The sequence below is a fragment of the Leishmania mexicana genome, chromosome 20, assembly GCF_000234665.1.
Source record: "Leishmania mexicana MHOM/GT/2001/U1103 complete genome, chromosome 20".
NCBI classification, from domain to species: Eukaryota; Euglenozoa; class Kinetoplastea; order Trypanosomatida; family Trypanosomatidae; genus Leishmania; species Leishmania mexicana.
In genome coordinates this window covers 1,169,233-1,190,121 of record NC_018324.1, presented here as the reverse complement: position 1 = coordinate 1,190,121, position 20,889 = coordinate 1,169,233, and the positions used below count along the sequence as shown (strand labels likewise).

At 60.0% G+C, this 20,889-nt stretch overlaps 4 protein-coding genes across 4 annotated transcripts; all 4 read left to right on the top strand.

Moving 5' to 3' along the window:
• Nucleotides 1–1,025: 1,025 nt before the first annotated feature.
• Nucleotides 1,026–13,553, top strand: LMXM_36_2940 (conserved hypothetical protein; the record flags this gene model as incomplete). The annotated part of the gene is made up of 1 exon (XM_003874597.1): nt 1,026–13,553. The coding sequence occupies one exon, from the start codon at nt 1,026–1,028 to the stop codon at nt 13,551–13,553; it is 12,528 nt and encodes a 4,175-aa protein (XP_003874646.1).
• A 1,109-nt stretch (nt 13,554–14,662) lies between these two features.
• On the top strand, nt 14,663–16,270 carry LMXM_36_2930 (conserved hypothetical protein; the record flags this gene model as incomplete). Its single annotated transcript, XM_003874596.1, has 1 exon — nt 14,663–16,270. The coding sequence occupies one exon, from the start codon at nt 14,663–14,665 to the stop codon at nt 16,268–16,270; it is 1,608 nt and encodes a 535-aa protein (XP_003874645.1).
• A 1,491-nt stretch (nt 16,271–17,761) lies between these two features.
• LMXM_36_2920 (conserved hypothetical protein) lies at nt 17,762–18,103 on the top strand (the record flags this gene model as incomplete). The annotated part of the gene is made up of 1 exon (XM_003874595.1): nt 17,762–18,103. The coding sequence occupies one exon, from the start codon at nt 17,762–17,764 to the stop codon at nt 18,101–18,103; it is 342 nt and encodes a 113-aa protein (XP_003874644.1).
• A 936-nt stretch (nt 18,104–19,039) lies between these two features.
• LMXM_36_2910 (conserved hypothetical protein) lies at nt 19,040–20,080 on the top strand (the record flags this gene model as incomplete). The annotated part of the gene is made up of 1 exon (XM_003874594.1): nt 19,040–20,080. One exon carries the CDS (start codon nt 19,040–19,042, stop codon nt 20,078–20,080), a length of 1,041 nt encoding a protein of 346 aa, XP_003874643.1.
• Nucleotides 20,081–20,889: the final 809 nt, after the last annotated feature.

Sequence of the window (20,889 nt, the reverse complement as noted above, 5' to 3'; positions counted from 1 at the left end):
AGTCGAAAGGAAAAAGGAGGTTGGGCGAACAGAAGATAGTGAGCACATCTTTTTTTTTAAGATGTGAGTGTGTGTTTTCCTCTGCACGTGCACACGCACGCACTGCCCCATGAAACATGACACACGCAAAACATACCGGCCTTCGATGTGTGTGGCTAGCGTAAGGAGATGGCGAACGAAAAGACGTAATCGACAGAAAAGGATGCGCAACCGTGACACAAAATGTGGCCGATTCAGTCCCTCGGAACGGCAGCAAAGAGGGGGGACATTAGACAAAAATGTCTACGGTTGTCACACGCACACAGGCGCACACGAGGCGACAGTCCCGACTCTGGCGAAGAACTCTCTCTCGGCAGCTAGTGTCATGGGCCTCCCTCGCGCTGCTAGTGAAGCGGCAGTTTCATCCACAAAGTGTGGTTTTAAGGGACACTGTGAAGCAAGGCGTCTTCCTTTTCCTACCTCAACAGAACCTGCGGGACTGCTCATGCAAGTGTAGGTTGGTGGGTGTGCGTGCGCGTGTGTGCCCTTTCCTCGCTCGCTAGACCCCACATTCATCACACACACACGCCCACATGCACATATGCGCGCACGCGGCGCAAGTTGATGGTGTAGGTACCTTCCACTGACTGTCTTTGTTTCTTTTTTATGCCTTCTCTCTCTCCCCTTCACGCGTCTCTTCTCGCCGCTCTCTCTCAACACTGCACTAGCGGTGTGCTGATCGGCAAGTGGGGCATCCACTTCTTCAGCACACGCACGCATGTTCGAGCACAGAGCGCACAAACTCACACAGTGACTGGACACGCCCAGCAAGCGTGTCCGAAACTGCACTCGCTTGTCTGAAGTGTTTTTTCCTTTTTGGGGGGAGGGGGGGGGAAAGGAAACACATATAGCATGCACACACACACACACATGAACAGACACAGACACAGACACCGGCACCGCTGCAATCCACACACCAACTCCTTCCCTCACTCCCCCTCCTCCTCCTCCTCGTCCTCTAGAAAGGATCTAAAGTGAGCACTAGGATGGACGAGGTCATCAACGTCATATCGAAGTGTATCACACAGCTTGATCTCTTCGTGAATGGCCCCGCTGCCCACTTGACTGGGACAGCGGCGCCCACGACGATTGACACGATAAGGAAGTGCATCGCCGATCATGCATACTTGTTCACTGACCACCAAATCAATGGCCAGCGCGTGTGGGAGCTTGTGTGTTCAGCGACCTTCACTGTCGGTGAGCCACGCGCACCGACGACTGCGACGACTGCGACTCTCCTCTCCCTCTTTTACCGCCTCACGGATTTGGTAGCGGCCTCTGCGCGTGCGCCTGAGGCAGGCATTCTCCAGCACCTTGTGAGGCTGATGTGCGACGCTGTTAAGCCACCGCTCGTGCGAGGTGCGTCACCTGGGCAACTGCGGTGCCTCTTTGAGGCCGCGATGCGTTTGCTAAAGATCCTGCTTCCATTAAAGAAGCACGCGGATGTGCAGACGGAGTGCTTGCATCTCCTGCTCGCCTTGATGCAGCTGTCAGACGTGCAGGAGGCGCATTGCGCGGTGGTTGCTTCTGGGGATGAGGTGGCACAGGTGGCCAAGCTGTGCACAGATATCTGTGGGGCCAAGTATGACGTTGCCCTTCGGCCGCAGAACGCTTCTATGCAGCTGCTAGGTGGTCTGTGTGAGCAGCTGGCGTATGTGCACGCCCTAAGCGGACAGCTTGTGGAGCGAATTCTGAAATGCTTCCTCGACGTTGCGAGGAATCTGGCCCAGCGGGCGGAGGTGAATCAAACTCTTGGAGAGGGCCTTCTTAGAGGCTTGGCGGGGTTTCTGGGCCGTTTTCCGCTCCGCTGCGAAGAGGACGCCCCTGCCTTGACGCTCATCAACAACATTGTACTCAGCGCACTGATGCTGGGCGAAACGTCGGCCAACTATACGTTCTGCCTTTCCGCGCTCTTCCTGCTTCGTCGTCGAGCCTCCGACACCCTTGCGCCTTTCACGCTGGTGTGCGCCGCCGAGTACAGCGCCGCTCTCAGGTCGCTGTGGATGCACCGCAACAAAGACGTGCGTCGAGAAACACATGCCGCGGCGGCAGTGTTCTGGTCCACGCTGAGCTCTCAGCTGCAGCAGCACTGGTCATCAGAGGTGGCGGATGCGAATAACACGCGCAATACGGACGCGCCACACGAGCTTCACAGCATTGTGGAGCCCCTCCTGCAGTCCTTGGACTCGAGCGCGGACCGAGAAGCCTCTTATGCCTTAGAAGCCCTGTATCACCTGCTCCCTGCCGTGGCAGCGTTAAGTGGTCCTCAGACACTGCAGACGATGAGCACGCGCCTCGAGGAGCGCGTAGGGGCTCTGCTGAGCACCCCGTCCGCACAGAGGACGGAGGCGTTGTTTCAACAAGTGCCGTACCTTCTCGCCACCCTCGGGCAGTTGTTGACGCTGCTGCCGTCGGTGTCGCCGCGGCAGCAGGCAGTGGTGCGGGAGCTCCTAGACCGGGTCCTCCTCCTTTACCCGCACCCGAAGTTCTACAACCGAGAGAAGATAGTGCCGGGTATCGTGCTTGTAACCAGAGCTCTCACTCACCACCCACGCGCACCCCACAACACCCTGCCTCGCCTCCTGAGCGAGCGTACACTTGAACTTGTTGGGGAGGCGCCAGGTGCAGCCATGATGAGGCTTGCAGGTGAGCGTATCTCAAGTGAGGAACGGTTGGACCGCATGGCAACGCTGTGGACGAGGCTCTTGACCATACATGAGGAATCCGGCGCAGAAGCCGAGGCTGAGTCGAAGCAGCGTCTCTCTGCCGCCTTTTACCGCGCCTGCACGGGCTTCTGCGAGCAGGCGCGGCTGGAGGTGGTGGTCGTGGCAAGCAACAGCGAGGCGACACTCGAACGAATTTTGGTGGACGGCGTCGATGGCGTGCAGCCCAGCTTTCCGACGCATTACAGTGCGTTTTTGAGTTTTGTGGACTTCTTTGTCCGCCTCAGCGAGGGGCTCAAGCGGTCTGGCCGCGTTTGTCACCCGCCAGCAGAGGAGTTGGCGGCGTGGCTGGAAGCGCTGGTGCGTGGCGCCAGTGCCGAACCGCACGTCTCCGGCTTTTACACGCTGCTTCACCGCACCGTCGTTGGCGAGGGCATGTGCCCACGCTCATTGACACATAATCAGCCCTCTGCGAACGCTCCCCTAGCGAGCGGCACCTCGGATGTCACCAGTGACGGTCACCATGAAAACCACCCGTGCGTCTCGCCGGTCCTTCGCCATTTTTTATGTACGGAGTGCCCGCGTCGGGTACACGTGTACAGCGACGAGCTGCTCTACCAGTGTGCCATGTGCGTGGTGGTTGGTGCGGCGCTTGTGGGACGTGAAGAAAGGGGTGCGGTGGCCGGTAGCCGCCCCGGAGCATGCAACGACAACCGCCGTCTCGATGCATATGTGCGCGCCTTCACGGTTGTCATGTCAGCCACACCAACCTCACCGCAAGCCGAAAGCACTACCGGCAGCACAAATGAGGTCGTGCGCAGCTTTGGCAACAGCCCCGCTATGCTCGAGAGTAACGGACAGCATGCCTTGCGCGTGTTGGAAAAGAAAGCAAGCCATTCGCCTCGCTGGGCAGCTGCAGTGCTGCCGGCACTCACGAGCGCCTTGCGCTCTGCGGAAGCGGTGGCTGCCGTGCGAGCCCCCGTTCAAATGCTGTCGGCACGGCACGGTGTCACCATCGCTGCGGAGCTGCAGCATCACAGCAACAAGGCCATCTTCGCCCTGCTCTGCAAGGGCGAGCGGGCCAGCAACAGTCGTCGAGATAGCATGCCACGCTGGCTGGCGACAATGCAGCCGGTCACCGTACCGCTCGTACCAGTAGATAGCGCACTGCACATTGGGTACCTTGTCCCCCTCGTTTCACGGTTGAGCCTGCACGGCAAGCAGCCAGCAGTACGCACAGCGGCAGCGGAAGTGCTGTACTGGTGTGTCGTGTGGGTGATGGGTAAGAAGGCGAACCACTGGGGCAGCGCCGTCTTTCCTCCGTTGCTGTCCCTTGCTTCTCTAGCCCGGACTGGCACGGGCAGTAGTAGTGGCGGCTGTGGTAGCATGGTGCACCAGGAGTTACATGGGTTACTGATGCAAACAGCGCGGTGGTTTGGTAGGCCAGCGGGTACCCCTGAAGAGGCGGAGTCGTTTGTGCTCGTGCTGTTGCGCGGGCTTGGCGAGCGAGAGGCGACGCAACGACAGGTTGTGACGGAGGCCCTCTTTGCATATGCCATACCGCCCGCAGACGAACCGCAAACGGTGACCCCTCATTTTCGAGCGGTGATTAGGCATCTGGTAATGATGGAGTGCGGTGTATGTGAGTGGTCCCGGTTAGGGGCGGCTCACTGTTTGCACGTGATGATGCGCCGCCTGTGCAAAGCTAGAGTGCCGGGGCTTGCGTGCATAGTGCAGGCGGTGGCACAAGGTGCTGTTGGCTGCCTGCGGCGCTGCACGGAGGCCCCTCTATGGGGGGCGGTGGAGACTGCCACGGGCAACGAGGTGCAAGAGTCGCTCCGTTGGTTGGGTGCCTGCTGTCGAGATATGCGCCGACTGGAAAATGAAGAAGAGCAGAGGGAGGCAGACCAAGTCGCGGCAGATCTTGTGCACGCAGCGTGTGCGGTGCTGCCAGCGTTGGCGCGACGACACACCGCCTGCGCCATCACGCTGCTGCAGACGCTACCTGCGGTAACGCACATGAGCGCCAACGCGCACCAGGTGTTGTTGTTTTCTCAGGAACTAATCCGTGAGCAGCAGCAGCGCCTGGGCCCCGCCGTGGTCAGGTCACTTGACAGCGTGGTTGGCGGGTGCGCCACTCTCGTAGCGCTCCTTCAGAGTGGTTATTGCACCGAAAACAACAAACGGGCGACCGCTGAAGCGGTACCCTCCGTCATCTATGCGCGGGCAGACGACTGCAGTGTTGACACAGAGCTGCTCCGTCTGCTGACGGTCGTGCTCCAGGCCATTGTCGAGGAGGCACGTGTGGCAACGCATGAAAGCAGGTGCGTTTCGCCGCGCCTCGTACGGTGGCTACTAGAACTTGTAGACGTGGTACCGGAGCAGACGCACGCCACGCATTTCTCTCTGCTCCTCACGCCTACCGTCATTGCGCAGGCTGCTCGCGTGATGGTGGCGGGAGCTAAAGGCACCGTGGTGAAGTGGGCAGGAGACGTTGGTAAAGACGCAACTGTTGATGTGCCACTTCGCCGTTGCGCCCCGTCTTCGCGACTAGCTCCGACGGCGCGGGGGTGCCTGGAACTCATTGAGTTTCTAGTGCGCGTGGCGGGCCAAAGGTGTCGCGTTGCACAGGTGATCGAGGAAGTACTCTGCGCCATACAGGAAACTAGCGTGTTTGATGTGTTCACCGCAGCCTCGCCTGCCCGCCAGCTTATCGATGCGCTAAGCGTAGGTCCATCAGCGTGTGTTACTGGGCCGGTTGCCCTCGCAGCTGCGCTTTGCCAGACGGAGGTCCCTTGCTCCTCCGGCACCACGACGCTGTGGATGCTCATAGCTGATTCAATGAAGATATCGCCCAAGATGGTTGTCACAATGCTGTTGGGATTACTGCAAAATTCCGCCGCTCTCAATGCTACGGGCGGCGAAGGGGTGTGTGAGGGACTGTTGGTACTTATCTTCAGTGAGCCTGATCCCGCACTCCTTCGCGAGCACCTACGCGACCTGCTTGCTTCCGACGCGGTGCAGCACCACATCTCCTTCACGAGCTCCTCGTTCGCTGTCAGCCTCGACGACGATGATGGTGCAGCGGCTGTACCGCCCTCATCAAGGTCGAGCTCAGTGCTACTGAGCCGCGCCTTCGGCAGTGCCATGAACCGGTGCTGGCAGCAAGCAAGTGCCGCGCTACCCACAGACCGCCTCGTCTCTGCGCTGCCGTCCTTGACCACGGTCGTGCTGTCAGAAGGCGCCCTTCGAAGTTCAAGCGAGGCAGTCTTCCTCTTCAGTTTCGTTGGAGACTGGCTCGCGGAACTGCAGCGTCGCTCGCTGACATCCGAACACGACAAGGTACTCTGCTGTGTCTGCGCGGATCTGGTTGCAGCGGAGCGAGGGCTGCGGAAAAGCACGCCGGCGGAGGCGCAAGACGACGGCCGCGGGAGCGCTCGACTCACAGCTTTGCTGATGGTTGTGCAGCTAATAGGCCCTGCCATCCGCACAGATCCGACTCTGAGCAGCGCGCTTTGCGATCTGGTGCTAGTCGTCAGCAAGCCCGCCAACATCTATAGCCTCCTGGCAAGTGTTGATGCGACAGAGCGTGTTGGATGGGGGTTTCAGGTGCTTACTGCGATTGTGACGCCGCGCCCGGTGCATCGCTCCTTGGCGGTTTTTCCTGTCGACTTGAAGACCGTGGGTGTGGCGTTCGACTTTCTCAACGAGGTACTCAACAACGCGCTACCGCTGTGGTGGACAGAGCTGAAGACACCTCAGGAAAAGACGAATGGTGCCGATGTGGTCCAGTCAGGGACAGCGCTCTTCGCGGCGGTGCTGCCCCACAACGTGCAGGTGCTCGAGGTGATTGCCCCTCTCCTGGCAAAGGAGTCTATGCCCCAGCGCGACACTATTGTTCGCGAGGTGCATGGGGCGCTTCAGGCGCTGAGCGCTTGCCCGCAAGCGCTTCAGCTGGACGCGTGCAGGTGCGTTTCCTGTTTGTTACGTGATCCACGCACACACCCTGGCATCTGCGACGCCCTCACCCAGCACGTCCTTCTTCCACTCCTACAGGCCTCCGCTGAGGCGGTGCGGCTGCGACTCTTCGAGGAAGAGGTTCACAACTGGGTAACTGAGGCCGGCAGGGCGCCCGCGCTCGGATGTTTCTGCGTGCAGACGGCGGTTTTCTCCTGTCTGGCGCTGATGCACCGCCTTTGCCCTCTGACCAACTTGCGCGGATCGATCAACACAGCGTTCACTGGCAGAAATCCAAATACAACTGGGGTGGAGCTCACTCTGGAGGTGCTGAAGGCGTGTCGCGCGGCATGGCAGCCACCGACTGTCGGCGGCGACGACAACAGCGCTGGGGAGGCGGACGGTGACGTTGGCGACAGTGCGCGCGCCGACGCGCCGCGTCGATACCGTCAAGCCGCGTTTCGGTGCCTGCTCGCGACGCTCTCGCAAACGCAGCAAGCTGAGAAGGTGTTCTGCCGATGCCTTTTTCACGAACGCAGCGTCGCAGGGTGGAACGGCCTCTTCCTCGTGAAGAGACGCGGAGTCGTCGTGACGGATTTGCTGGACGCAGTGGGAGAGGTGCAGCTATGGCGAGACATGGACAGGTGCCAAGTACCGGAGCTTTTTGCGCATCTTCTTCGGTACTTTCCGTCATCCTCGGTGACGCCGGGTGAGCCACCGGAGTGGGTCCGCCACGTTGTCGCGGTCGCGCAGCAGCCACAGCTGCGCCTGCCCGTCAGAGTGGTCTTTTACGAGATGATATGCCGTCACGAACGTTTCTTTGGCACCTTCGCGCGGCGCATCTTCGACGGGGTCGCCGACTCCGTTGCCGCGATAGCGCCTTCGGAACGGGCGGGGAAAACCATCTGGGAGCTTCTCGCCATCCTAACGAGATGGCACCGCAAAGGGGGGTCAGGAGCCTTTACTGTGGGTAGCGCCGCATCGCTGAAAGCGCTTGCCCGGTATGCTGCCTTTCACTTGGCATGGAAGCACTCCTTCACTGCAGGTGAGGGAAGCCGTGCACTGGACCCCACTTCCCATGAGAGACTTGCTGAACTGCTGGAGCAGATCCGTCGGGCACAAGGCGCCACACCGGCGAGCCTGTCTACGCCGCAGCCGCTCACTGTGGCAGAGGTGAAGATGCTCCTTTCGCACCCTGCGTACGAGCGCCGCGCCGCCTTGGAAGTGATTTATCTGATCACAAACGCGTGCGGCTGTCTCGGCTGCACCGGAGACAGTCGGGAGGTGGTGGAGGTGTACGATTTGCTGGGCGCTTTTCTGGGTGCCTCGGCATCGCCGCAGCTGTACCGCATCACGGCACGGCTCGTGGGCCTTGAACACCGTCTGCTGGGCGAAGCGGCGACACAGGAGCCGTTCTCTGCGGTCAGGAAGCTCCTTCGCGACGCGCTGCGGGGCACTGTGTGCGCAACGTTGGCTGTGTGCAAGTCGGACAAGATGTTTCTCGAGGTGCTCGAGGCAATGCAGGAGGACCGGAGTGATGACTTGGTGTATCAGCTGCTCAGTCGCACAGATCTGCTGCGTCGATATAGCATTCGGAAGGACTCAGAGAAACTGCTCACCTTGCGCGTCTTGGCCCGCGCCGGCACCTACGTCGCCGACAACTACGACTCGATTCACGTGTGCTTGTCGGGGCTGCTGCGTGGCGGTCACGGAGAGCTTCTGCTAGGCATCTGCACAGTTGTGAGGAACGCCTTACCACATTTGTCGATGGAGTCGGTGCACCACGTTCTGCGTGATTTGTGCTGTCTCGACGTCTTGCAAGCGATGGAGTCGGCGGAGCCGGCGCGTGTTGCCTTCTATAAGATGGGTTTGGCTGCCTTACAGCGGTGGACGATCGTAAGGGAGAATCAGGAGAAGCAGGACGGTGGCGACAGCGTCAGCGCAGATGCTGAGGCATTCCTTGTTCGTTGTGGACTCCGCGATGTCTCTCCTGCTGTGCAGGGTGCGGTGCTGGAGTTCCTTGACGTTCACGCTCAGCATGTACCAGACTCGATGTGGGGGCGTCTCGCGTGTCTTTTCACAGCCGAGGACGGAGCGAGCGGAGACGGTCTCAGTGGCAGTGGAGGGTGGGTGCGGCATGTCGCCTTCCTCCTCCTCTCTCTGTCAAAGCGGTCGTGCAACTTTGCCAACCCAACCTACTTTTTCCCGGAAGCCTTGCACTCAGAAGGGTCGTCTCCGACGCTGGCGACGAGCGCAGATACCGCGGCGGAAGGCTCCGTTGCACGGCGGCAGCGCCGGAGCGCGCCTCTCTTCTCTGAAGTAGTGCAGTGCGGGGGTCCTGCGGAGGCAGCGACAGCGAACACTGCATGCCCGATAACCGCTGCGCTCGCCCGGATTTACACGCCATCTGCCTTGGTACCCCGGCCACCACAGCACCAGCAGCAGCCTTTGTCGGGTGCACGGAGACCTCGAGCAACTGGTGCGTGGCAACTTGATGCCGCGCCGTGCGCCACCGCCGCCGCGGTAGCCCAATCCTTGCTACACATGGAAAGCGGCGATTCTGAGCAAGAGAACGCGGTGATATCGACCGGTGTGATGGTGTCCTGCCAAATCTCTACAACAATGCAACTACGCGATGCACATGGCGCCGCACTACGAGCTGGTCCCTCGGTGATCAACGCACCATCGGCAGCGCCCCTCCTTGAAAGCAACAGGGCCGGACGCTTCTCGGAGGTGCGGCTGACACTGCAGTCTCTGCTGGTGCCACTGCAGGTGTTGTGTCTCCACGAAGATGAGGTGGCTTCCCGTGTGCTCATCGATCTTATCAGCAACCCCGCCGTCGCATCCCCTGCCACCAGTGAGTCACCACACACGGTCTCTCTGTGTAGTGCCTTCGCTTCCCTCTTGCCTTTGTTCGAGAGCGGGGCGACGACCAGGCAGTGCGAGCATGCCAAGAACCCCTTCACCCTCTTCGTTGCGCTAGAACTGTTGTTGCATGCGCAGGCGGCCGGTTGGCCGTCATTTGCGAGTCTTGACTGCGCGGCCCTAGTGCGCCTCACAGGCGATGTACAGGCGTGTGGCGGTACTGTGCCAACGGTGTCTCTGCCCGTCGCGGACGGCACAGCGCACGTTGTGGAGAGGTTGTTGTCGTCACCGCAGCCGTCGACAGCGCGGGGGGCGCCTACAAGACCCTGTCTTGCGTTTCCTACACTTGGGTGGCATGCCTATCACGTGGCGCAGCGACTGCGTCGACATGATGACGCGGCATGCCAGGCGGCACTGCGTTTGGTCAAGGCTACGGGGCGGCACGGCGCACAGGTCATTCAGTTGCAAGGCGCGCTCGGTGGCATGGAGGTGGGTGGGGCAGCCTACTCGGTTCGTGTTATTGCAAAGCTCTTGGAAGATGAGGAAAAGGAGGCAGCAGCAGCAGCAGTGGCAACTGTAGCGTTCCCTGCAACGCACGTGAGCGGCGGAGCCTTTACCTTGTTCGCTGCTCGGGAGGAAGTGCTGCGCCACTACCGGAGTCGTGCCTCACGGCTGCTGCTGGATTGGTGTGGTGCGGCGTCGGCTTTGCAGTCGGGAACGCCTGCAGGGGCAGGGGGAAGCGGAGAAGTAAGCGTTGAAGGCGCGCGCCTCCGCTTACGCGCGCAACTGCAGCTGATGTGCGACGGGGCTGAGTCTGCTGTGACAGCGGAAGCCTCGACGGCGTCGCGGCACCGCACGGGGTTTGAGTGGGGTGCGTGTCTCATGGCAAATGGACGCTGGTTGGATTGTCAGCTTCATGTAGAGACCTCTGTTGACCACCTGCTTGGAAGTACCACTTCTCACTATGACGGCGGCGGCAGCTCGCTAGCCTGCGGGTACCTCGCCGCGAACTCCCTCTCGCAGTTGGCGGATGCAGCGCAGGTGCTGCGATTGGTCTCCACGAGCGCCGCGAGCAGCGCCGGAGTGGCGCTGCAAACGTACCTCGACGCGATGCCAGCGTCGGTGCCTCTCAGCGGTGCATATGGCCCACTGTTCATTGACGATGTCCTTCTCATCCGCAGGCTCATCATCGACTACCACGTGCAAAGGACGGGTGATCTCTCGGGCAGCTTGCAGTTGACGGACAACGAACGTCACAAGCTTGTTGCACGGATTCACGAGCTGCTGGGCACGTGGACTGTGCAGCAGTGCGAAGAACTGCTGCTTCTTCCGGAGAAGACGAGTGCCATCGAGACTATAGCATCCAATGCGGACCACGCCACGCTCTCCCAGCCGACACGCTGCGCCTTGGAGTTTCTCAAGAAGCGGAGTAGCCTCTTTTGTATTGCGGTTACGCCAGGTGAAGTGAGTGGCACATCACGAGAAGAGGCTCTTGCCGCGTTCCAGAAGGCGATGGGAAAGGACGTGCAGCAGCGTGCGGTGGCGGGGCTGTTGTCTCCTACAGCGGCGCGGCAGTGGGCCGCCGACGTTGCTCAGTGCGAAGTAGAGATGCTCGCCTCTATCGGTAGCATCCTAAGCGGCTCTGCTGAGTCGACAGCCTCTGCACAGAAGAGAGAGATGTGGGTGTCAACGTTAAAGGAAAACTTACAGGACACGATACCGTCCCACGTGACCCTGCTCAACGCGCTGGAGAAACTGTTACCTCCCGCGTCGCGCGGCGACGGCACCCTCGCCGACATGTGTGGAGATGCGAAGGATGCTGCACACGCGTCCTCCATAACAGCCGCGACGCAATCGCTTTGGCAGCTCTACGCCAACACATTTCTCTGGTGCGCGCAGGCAGCGGGCGACCGCAACATGGAAGGCGATAGTGGAGGACATCTTCCGGTCTCAGCACGGGTGCCGCGACTGCTCTCGCTATTTGCCCTCCCGCGAGTAGCCGAAGCCGCAGCGAAAGCTCAGTGGCGCGGTACATGGGAGGCTCTGGTTATGCTGCCTACACCAGTGTGGCTCCCATGGGCAACCCTCCTTGTCAATGCGCTCCTGCAGACGGAGCACGCCGTCCTGGCCAGAATCCTCCTGCGCCTGTGCCGCGAGCGTGGGCAGGTGCTCTACTACCCCATCAACTGTGCCTGGCGCAGCCTCGCCGATCTGGGAAAACGTCGCGACGCCGGCCGTGCTATCAATGACGACCTGACACGTGAGCTCGCGGAGCTGGACAAGTGGCACCAGAGCCACAGGATGGCTCTTGTTGCCGAGTTCGCCGCCGCCCTTGATGAGCTCGTAGAGCCCCAGCATCGTCTGGAGGTGCGGCTGAGCGAGGTTGAATTACTGGTGAAGCAGCACGAGCAGTGCACGCGCGGCGGCGCGCAGACGGAGTATCTTATGGCGGCACTGCAGCTGTACGAACGTTGCAAAGGTGATCTCATGGACCCAGCACGATGGGGACGGGCGCAACTCTACCACCGCCTCGCTGCACAGGTCTTGCAGGAGCTCGATGGCCGGAACGCTTTTTCCACGGAGGTGCTCAAGTCAGGTGAACAGTTCCGCAGCGCAAAGAGGGAGGCCCTTCGCCAGGTAACACAAACGCTGAACACCTTCGCCTCGAGCGCATCGAATAGTGCCACCACGCCACAGGAACTGAGACTGTACTCGGAGCGACTCCCACGCGCGCTGTGGCGCAGCGCCACGGCCGCGACTGCTACTACCCAACCGGGCTACACCAGCGATGCGGCCGAGCCGATCCTCCAGCCGGCTCAGCCGTCACACCTCCTCCATACACCGCTGGATGCAGCTCAGCAGTGCTGTACGCTCGTCGGCGTAGCAGACCGCGTCCTCGTGCTCAAGTCTAAGCGGTTGCCGAAGAAGGTGGATATGTACACCTCTGCCGGCATCTGCACCTATATGGTGAAGGGTGGCGAGGACCTCCGGCTAGAGCAGCGCATCCAGGAGGTGTTCACATTCGCAAATCTGTGTCTTATCGCGTCTCCACGCTTTCGGCTGTCGGCGTTGACGATCCGCACCTACACCGTTATCCCCGTCTCGCCGCGTGTGGGGCTGATTAGCTGGGTGCCCAGAACGACCCCGCTGCAGGAGCTCATGAAGGAGGCCACACCGCCAGGTGCGCACGATGCTGTGGCCCGCTTCTGCCGGGCTCGCGGAAAGCCACAGGACATCCTCCCTCTCTACAAAACCGCTCATATCACCAGGATCCCAGAAGAGGAGTACAAGAATCTTGTGCTTTGTCTGCGCCAGTCGGCCCTTGTAGAGTCGCTCGAGAGTATCGCCACTGACCACTGCTCTTGGTTTGGCGTACGGGACGCATTCTTGGACACGAACGCCGCCGCCTCCATAGCGTCTTTTGTGCTGGGCGTTGGGGACCGCCACGCTGGCAATTTGCTGGTGGACCTCCTAAACTGTGAAGTGGTGGCCATCGGCTTCGGCCTGGCGTTTGGCGACGCGACGCGCAAGCTGCCAGTGCTGGAGCTGATGCCCTTTCGGCACACGCCTCAGCTTCAACGGGTACAAGGGGTGTTAGGGGACGACGTCACGCGCTGCCGTATGCGCCGCGTCCTGCAGGTCTTGCGCGCCGAGCGACACGTTGTCGAAGGAATGGTAGCAGCGCTGCTAATGCCAGATACCGACGCCATAGGTGACGAGGCACGTCGCATTGCTGGGCATCAGCTTGATGTGGTGCGTCGCAAGCTTAATCTCGAGCACCCCGCCGACATCATTTTGCGCGACGTGGCACGCAACGCGTACGTGACCCAAGACAAAGACGTGTGGAGCGGAGTCAAGGCGTGTCTCTGTGAGGGGAAGCGAGAGGAGAACGTAGAGGACGACGATCTCACGGAGACGGCGCTGTCGACGCTCCATCAGGAGGATGTATTTGTGCAGCGACTGCTGCGCATCGCCTCTGACCCGCGCGTACTTGGTCGTGCCCACGCTGGATGGCAGGCGTACATGTAGTACCGGGAAAAAAGGGGGAGAGACAATGGAACTCAAAAAAGGAAAAAGGAAAAAGGAATGCGCACGATCGTGTAGATGGCGTCTGTGGCTGTTTACGCGGTGGTGCTCGATCCGGACGTAGTGGAAGGTGCGCGTGGTACTTTCGTTGACAGCGTCTGTGACGCAAGGAGTCCCACGCCACATGTGCAGCGCCGCCCGACCTCCACTCGACACACACACACACACACACATACCATGATCTGTCGTTCTTTACATTTTTTTTCTTACTGCTCGACGCAAAGGGATCCCACACACTTGGACGCGTGCATGCATCCCAACACGAACCACCCACTGTGCTCGAGAAGAAGTGAAAGAGGATGCACTGAAGTGCGTGCTCTTCTCGTCCAACAGACAACTGCAGGCGAGTGCGGAGGAGGGTGAGAAAGCACGTCCGGTGACAATACTGGGACCGTCATTTCATTCCTTTGCTCACATCTTTCTCTCTTCCCCTCCCCCGCTCGAGTGGCGCCACCAATCTTCTCCACTTCACGCACCTTTCCCCACCTCCCTCCCGCCTCAGTCTCTCTCGAATCTCTATCAATGCTGCTTTCATGAGCAATTTGGAAAAAACAAACAAAAGATAAACACACACGGCCACATACATACACACACACACACCTGCGCGTCCCTGACATACAGGCAAAGGGATTTACGGACATACGTGCGCGCATGTCGGCACCGCCGTCCGCTTGAAGGGCGACCGCATCTTTTCTGTTGGTTTGCGTGCTTGTGCGTGCATGTGTGTGTGTGTGTCCAGAACACAGAAAAACGTGCGACACCACAACACGATAGTTCCCATAGCTTTCTTTTCTTGTTGGTTCCTGCGCATCAGGATACACCCGTCCGAGTGCGACGCGGCGGCGCCGTTTTTGCCCGCACTCACACCCAGAGCCTCTCCCTCCCCGAGTCTCTGACAGAGACGTCATTATTGCACAACTTGAGTGTGGTTGCGTCGACCAAGAGCACGCGAAAGTCAGAGGAAACAAGTGTCCACACGAGGCACACACACTCGCACCCGTGCCCTTCTCTTACAACAGCCTCAAACCCGAAAGGACGAAGAAGTCAGTGCCATGTACGCCACAGTGCCGATTCTGACGTTGGGGCCATACTCCCTCGCCCTTGTGGCGGGGCTCCTGCTGTACTGGAACACCTCTCTAATCGTTTCGCGGGTGCTGACCGCCTTCATTGTCTCCATGATCGCCATGAAGGTGGACCTGGCCTTTCACCTGTTCTTTAGCTGCTGCCACCGGGTCGTCTCTCTTCTGTGTCGCTTCCGCACGTTCTGGAGCCCGAACGACTCCCTCGACTTCCTCCAGACGCAGTCGCAGTTCTACTCCATTGCGGACGTGGTGAGCCTCGCATTGCTGGTCGGCAACGCCATGCAGTTTTGGACAGCCGCCTTGGTGACGCGCATCGCCCTCTCCGCTCTTGCCACCCGCACAGAGCTGAGCATTCGCTGGTGGCAGTCGCAATCCACAGCCGAGCATGCCCTTTTTGTTTTGGGGTCTCTCTTGTGCTGCACGGGGTGCGCGCTGCAGTGGGCTTACTATACCCTTCTCCCAACTGAGGAGAGGACCCAGGGTGGGACAGGCTCGCTTCTGATGTGGTACACGTCCATTGTGTATATTGTAGAAGTGGGACTGCGCAGCGCATGCACGCTGGCGACGACGGTGATGCGGATGTGGGGCTACAGAGTACTCAAGTCGCTGGCCAGCCAAGTCGATCACATCTCCGTGCGAGCACTCGAGGACTCCGGCCTGAACCCGTTCTCCGAGGTGCACGACCTCTACATGCAGTACCTCTACGCTGTCGCGTGCGCCGCCACGGCGTGGTACTACACCTCGTCCTCTACCCCAATGTGGATGCAGTGCTTCATGCTGGTGCGCCTCTACTTCATCACGCTGGCCTCCGGCAAGCTGCACTACTATCGCCAGGTGCTTGATCGCTTTCCTTCCGTCACCGCGGACCCGACGAAGACGTGTGGCATCTGCCTCGACGACTTTGTGGATGGAGAGAATGTGAAATGCCTGCCGTGTGGGCACACGTTCCACGGAGCGTGTGTGCGCTCCTGGCTCATCCGCGCTGCTGTGTGTCCGACGTGCCGGCAACCTGCTGCGCAATCGCGTCACCACCACTTCGCGGCGGCTCACCATGAGCGCATTTCACGGCAGCCGCAGGTTTCGCTGGATATGCGTATACCTGCAGCTGGCGGCGGCTTCACGGGGTCGCTGCAGCCGCTTGCCCCGCGGCTGCCAGCCGCCGCTCCCCTAGCCCGTGCATCAAGCCAATATATAAGTCGCAGCGGTGCTGAAACGCAGTCGCAGTCGCCATCGCTTCCAGTCGAGCTTCGAAGGCTGCCACATTATGAAGAGCTACAACGCGTCGATGCCAAACGCCGGTCGCTCGCCCTTCACCGCCAGCAGCAGCTCATCTCAGAAGAAACGGAGGGTCGCGTGAGAGAACAAAGCGCCGCCATCGATGCCCTTCTTTTTACGGAGACGCCGCTCCTTCCGGCAGAGTCAACGTCGCTGCCCCCACAGCACGGCACTTCAGGACGTCGCAAGCGGCAGCGACCGCCGCCGGAAAGCACTGCTGGAAGCGTCACAAGCGCGCGACACGCAGCTTTTTCTGGAGCTGCAGCAACAGAAGACGTGTCATCGCGGCGGAGAATGGAGTAGGGGTGCAGACGTGAGAGTGCCCAGTGGCAGTCACCGCCCTATCCATCCCCATCTACCCCCTCCCTCTCGCCGACAGCGAGTGAATGTCCGTCCCGCAGTATCGCACAAGCGTTGTCTCTTGCTTCGCATCGTTCACCCCACCACACCTTCTCCTGCATCGACGCCTCCCCTGCCCTGTCCCCGTGTAGCATAGAAGAGAGACGATCTGGTCACTGCTCACCCTCCATGCTTTGGTATATGAATGAATGTGTTTCCTCGCTCCTCTCGCGCCGCGCGGGTACTGGCGGGCTGGCCACCATTCAACCACCCCGCGCAGCGGACTCGTCTGTTCAAAGAGCAGACGGAGAGAAGCACCCGATTAGCGACTGAACAAAAGATGAGCGGCGGAAGGACAAGAAAGCGCGTCCCAACTCGGGCAAAGTCTGCTGGAATAAAAAGATCCAAGGTCAAAAGGGTGCCGTGACATGCGGTTTTGGAGGCAGCACGGTATGGTATCACGGACGAGGCTTGCTGCTACGCACGCACCTAATCTCCGCGCCAGGGAATCGCGGGGGTTGGGAAAGGAGGCAGAGGAGATGTGGCGTGTCTCCTGTGCGATGCGCAGCTCGACCCGTGCACAAACTCGCACAGCTGCTCGTTTCGTTTTGCCGGTACTGGCTGTTTCTCGTCGTTTTCTTTTTGTGTGTGTGTGTGGGAGGAGGGGGGAGGAGGTTGCTTCTGCAATGTTGATTCGTCCATGCTGCTGCTGCTGCTGGTGCTGGTGATGCATGTGTACGAAGAAACACACTCTTTTCTTTTTCTTGCGCACGCCTCCTGATGCGGGTGCTCCGGGGTGGAGTGATGCGGAAAGGGGGCGCAAAATGGCCTTGTCAAATGCCGTCTCACCACGGCGGCCGCCTTCTTTTCCCCCTTCCCCTTCTCCTCCGCGTCCCTTCAAGAGAGACGTGTGCACGAAAGATTCAGTTGATTGTTGCAGATGCTTGCGAGCTGGAGTGCTCCTTACGTGTGAGGGTGTCGTTATTACCGCCGCTGCTCTACCTCACTTTCCTCTCCCAGCTTCTCCGCGTGTCAGCATCTGCTATGCGCACGCAAGGCGTCGCCCTAGGCGTCTCGGCCGTTTCCGCGTCAACAGCCACGGGCCCGGTGGGGGCTACTGACTGCGCTGTTCAATTTGACCGGCTATACGCTGCAGATTGGCGCCACCTCTAGCTGCTGGTATTCTCGCTTGCTCGCTCTCTTTCGGTCCTTACGCATTGCATTCAACTGTTTTGCCTCCCCCCCACACACACGCTTCCCGTCCCGCTCTCGTTCTCTCCAGCTCGCTCACCAACAACATTCGTCACTCCGCAACTTTGTCCCGTGCTGTCTCTACGGCTTCGCTACAACTCTCAGAGAAGGAGAGGAGAAGAGGGGGAGGGAGAGCACCGAGAGTGCCGTTCACGTAACCACAACGCCGGAAATTATCGGGGAAAGGAAGCCTAGAACCCAGCCATGCTTCGCCACTCAAAGGATTTACAGATGTGCCGCAAGACGGCCGGCACCGCCCTCGGCTACGTGTGCCGCCTGCACGAGGGTCGCTGTGTCATTTGCGACCTGCAGTTCAGCGAGATCGTCGACACGATGCGCGAGGCGCACCTCTGCGAAGATTGCAGCGTACTGGCTGCGGAAGGTGAGGAGGCGTGCATCATGTGCGGCTCTCGGCGAGTCACCGATGTGGCCTACTACTGTCCTTACTGCGTAGCCTTGGAAAAGGACAGGGATGGCTGCCCACGAGTATTGAACCAGACGCGCCAGCAGCGATTGGCTGCTCTCCGTGCTGCTGTGTCGCAGTGATTCGGGTGTGGAAACGTGAAGGGGGAGGGGCGTTGAGCGTGTGTGTTCGCGTTCGTGTGGTGCATGCCTCTGTTCCCTTCATTCTCCCCCCTCCACGCCAAATCCACCTGATCTGCTGATCTCCTTTTGCTTCGGTTGATTCTGTTCAGTTTGTGCTTGTGTCCGGGTGCGCTCCCCCCCGCGTGCTGACAAGGATGGCCGAGGGGAAGTAAGGGTAAACTGGACCGTCTTGCAGCGGATTTCGTTGCTCCAGAGGCGGCGACAAGGGTGGTGGGGTGGGGGGGGGGCAAACAAACCCATGGCGATGCGGCCGCGCGCCTCAATAGTGATCGCGTCGGGAAGCTGGGCAAAATGCGCACCCCACCACCTCGCAACCTCCCTGACAATGGGTGGACAGGGCATCTCCGAACGTCAATTGTGTCTTCACAACGTACATAGCTCGATGGGTGCGTGTTTCTGGTGAATCGACCGGGCGCGTTTTCCCCTCTTGCCTCTACGCAAAGACAGAAGTGTTGAATCTCGGACGGGGTGCGAATTCAAGGCAGCATGGGAATGCCCGCACAATTTGACCGCACGGCGTGGAGCCATAAATGGCGGAGGAAGGGGGAAGGGGCCACGCTGTCGCTCATACGCCATCCACGCCTGCCCCACCCTCTTTGGGCGACACTACTTGCATGCCGATAAACTCTCTGAGTTCTTCATACTCCCTCCGTGGCCTACCTGCACTCCTCTTTCTCTACCACTTCTCTTCCTCCTGTGCGCCGCTCTGTAAAGTCGGCGACTGCGACCGTCCCTCTCCCTTGCTTTTCTCGCGTCGCCGCTGTCTCGCAGCGTGCTCCGCCTAACACGCACTTTGTGCGAGGAGGAGGGCCTTGCCGCTGTGCTTTGAGCGCGCCTGTGTGCCGGCTCCCGCTCTTCGAGCCAGCGTGCATAACGATGTTGCTTAGTGCTCGCAGCATTGCATTCGCGCGCCACACAGCCGCTCTCTGGACTTCCGCGCGTAGGTTTGGTGCCGGCCCGACGCGACTCTTGCTTGGGCTGGAGCAGGTGCAGGATGTGCCCACCTCCACCGACCGCAAGCCCACCGGTATGCACCGCGGCCCTGGCAAGCGCCAGACCGCACCCAAGGAGGCGGCACAGTATCAATTCATAAAGAAGTGGGACTTACAGATGCGCGAGACATGGGACGAGCTCGAGCCGTTCAAGGGGCTGCCAAAGCCCAAGGCACAGTTTGGCAACGAAGCCGCCGAGGTCATCTGGCCATACGCACTGCTGCTGGAGAATGTCATCAAGGTACACCCGTACACCAAGTCCATTTATGTGTACTATAGTCAGCGGCAGAGCACACCGCTGGGAGAGCTGGCGGCGCGAGTGGCGAAACGTGTGTCGCAGGCGTATCTGATTCCCATCACCTTCCACAACTCGCATGTGTACGTGGAGGCGGAGATGCTGCTCGAGTACAGCGAAACACCCTGGGTTGTCGTCCACTGCCTCGACGGCACGCACAAACTCATTCCTGTAAAGCCACAGGCTGGTCAGACCGTGAAGGGGGGTGCCGAGGAGTTGCTGAACGGCATCGTGAGCGCCTGCAACGAAATGGGCAGCGCGGTAAAGAACCCGAAGGAGGTGATGCGGCTGCTCAGTGAGCGTCCTCTGCAGAACCAGTACGTGCGCGTGAATTACCAGTGGTACGGCGACACGCCTGAGGAGCGCATGAGCCACCTCATTAAGTGGGACTACGAGCCGGAGGAGGTGGTACCGCAGTTGCGCAACCGCACGCAGCATGTGTTAGACTGGATGAACTACGACGGTAATCTGCCAACGCACAACTCCGTGCGGGTGAACATTCGCAGAGAGGCTGCTCGCATGCGCAAGCCTAACGTGTCTGCCGGGCCAAAGACCTTTTTCAACTCCTCCGGCTCACGGGCCAACGCCCGTACTGCACGCTTTAATAATTCTCGCAGTCCGCAGTCGTAACGCATGACGCCCAGGGAGCGGATAAACGTTTTTCAGGACGGGAGCGAGGCCGCTGATTAGGCTAGGGGGAGGGAGTGGGGGGCCTTTAGAGGCCCCCCCAACATGCATGGCACCCGTAAGGCAAAGAAGAGAGGTATTGTTTGGGTGTGCGCGCGCTCCGCATTCCCTGCAGAGGTATGTACTCCCATAGGCAGGTGTGCCGGGGAAGGATGACTGTACGCGTATCGTGCTTTCGCTGCTGTTCTCTGTTGGTGCTTCTGCGTGCGAGTTGTTGGAAGTAAGGGGGAAGAGGTAATCAAGCATGCACCGCCTAGTTACTGCGCCTGCGTATACGCCCTGTGTGGCAGCCACCTCCCATCCCGTCTCTGCGCGCCTGCGAGTTGGTGTGTTGGGCTCCTTTTTCCTTTGCCACAAACTGAAGCACAGAATATATTCACCTGCTGTGTCCTCACACACTCTTCCGCAGGGGGAGAGGTGCAATGATCCAGCTTAGCGTACGTGTGCGTGGAGCGTTGCGCTCTCCGTCACGTTCGTTCGGTAGAGAAGGATGCAGATATGAAAGGTTCAGCGTGCCGCGAAGGCGATGCAGTAGGCGCTCCGCATGGCGCACAGCCGGCCTCCCCCTCCTCTCTGCGGCTAACGCATTACATGTGACATTAGGTGGCTCTCATGTCACCATGTTCTTCTCCATCCACCTCTCTAAGCCTGCCCTGCCACGTGCTTCACCGTCCCCCTCTACTCGACGACGTTTTTCCTTGGAAAGAAAGGAGCCAAAACATCTTGCCAGCTCTGCGGAGCGACTCTGTCCC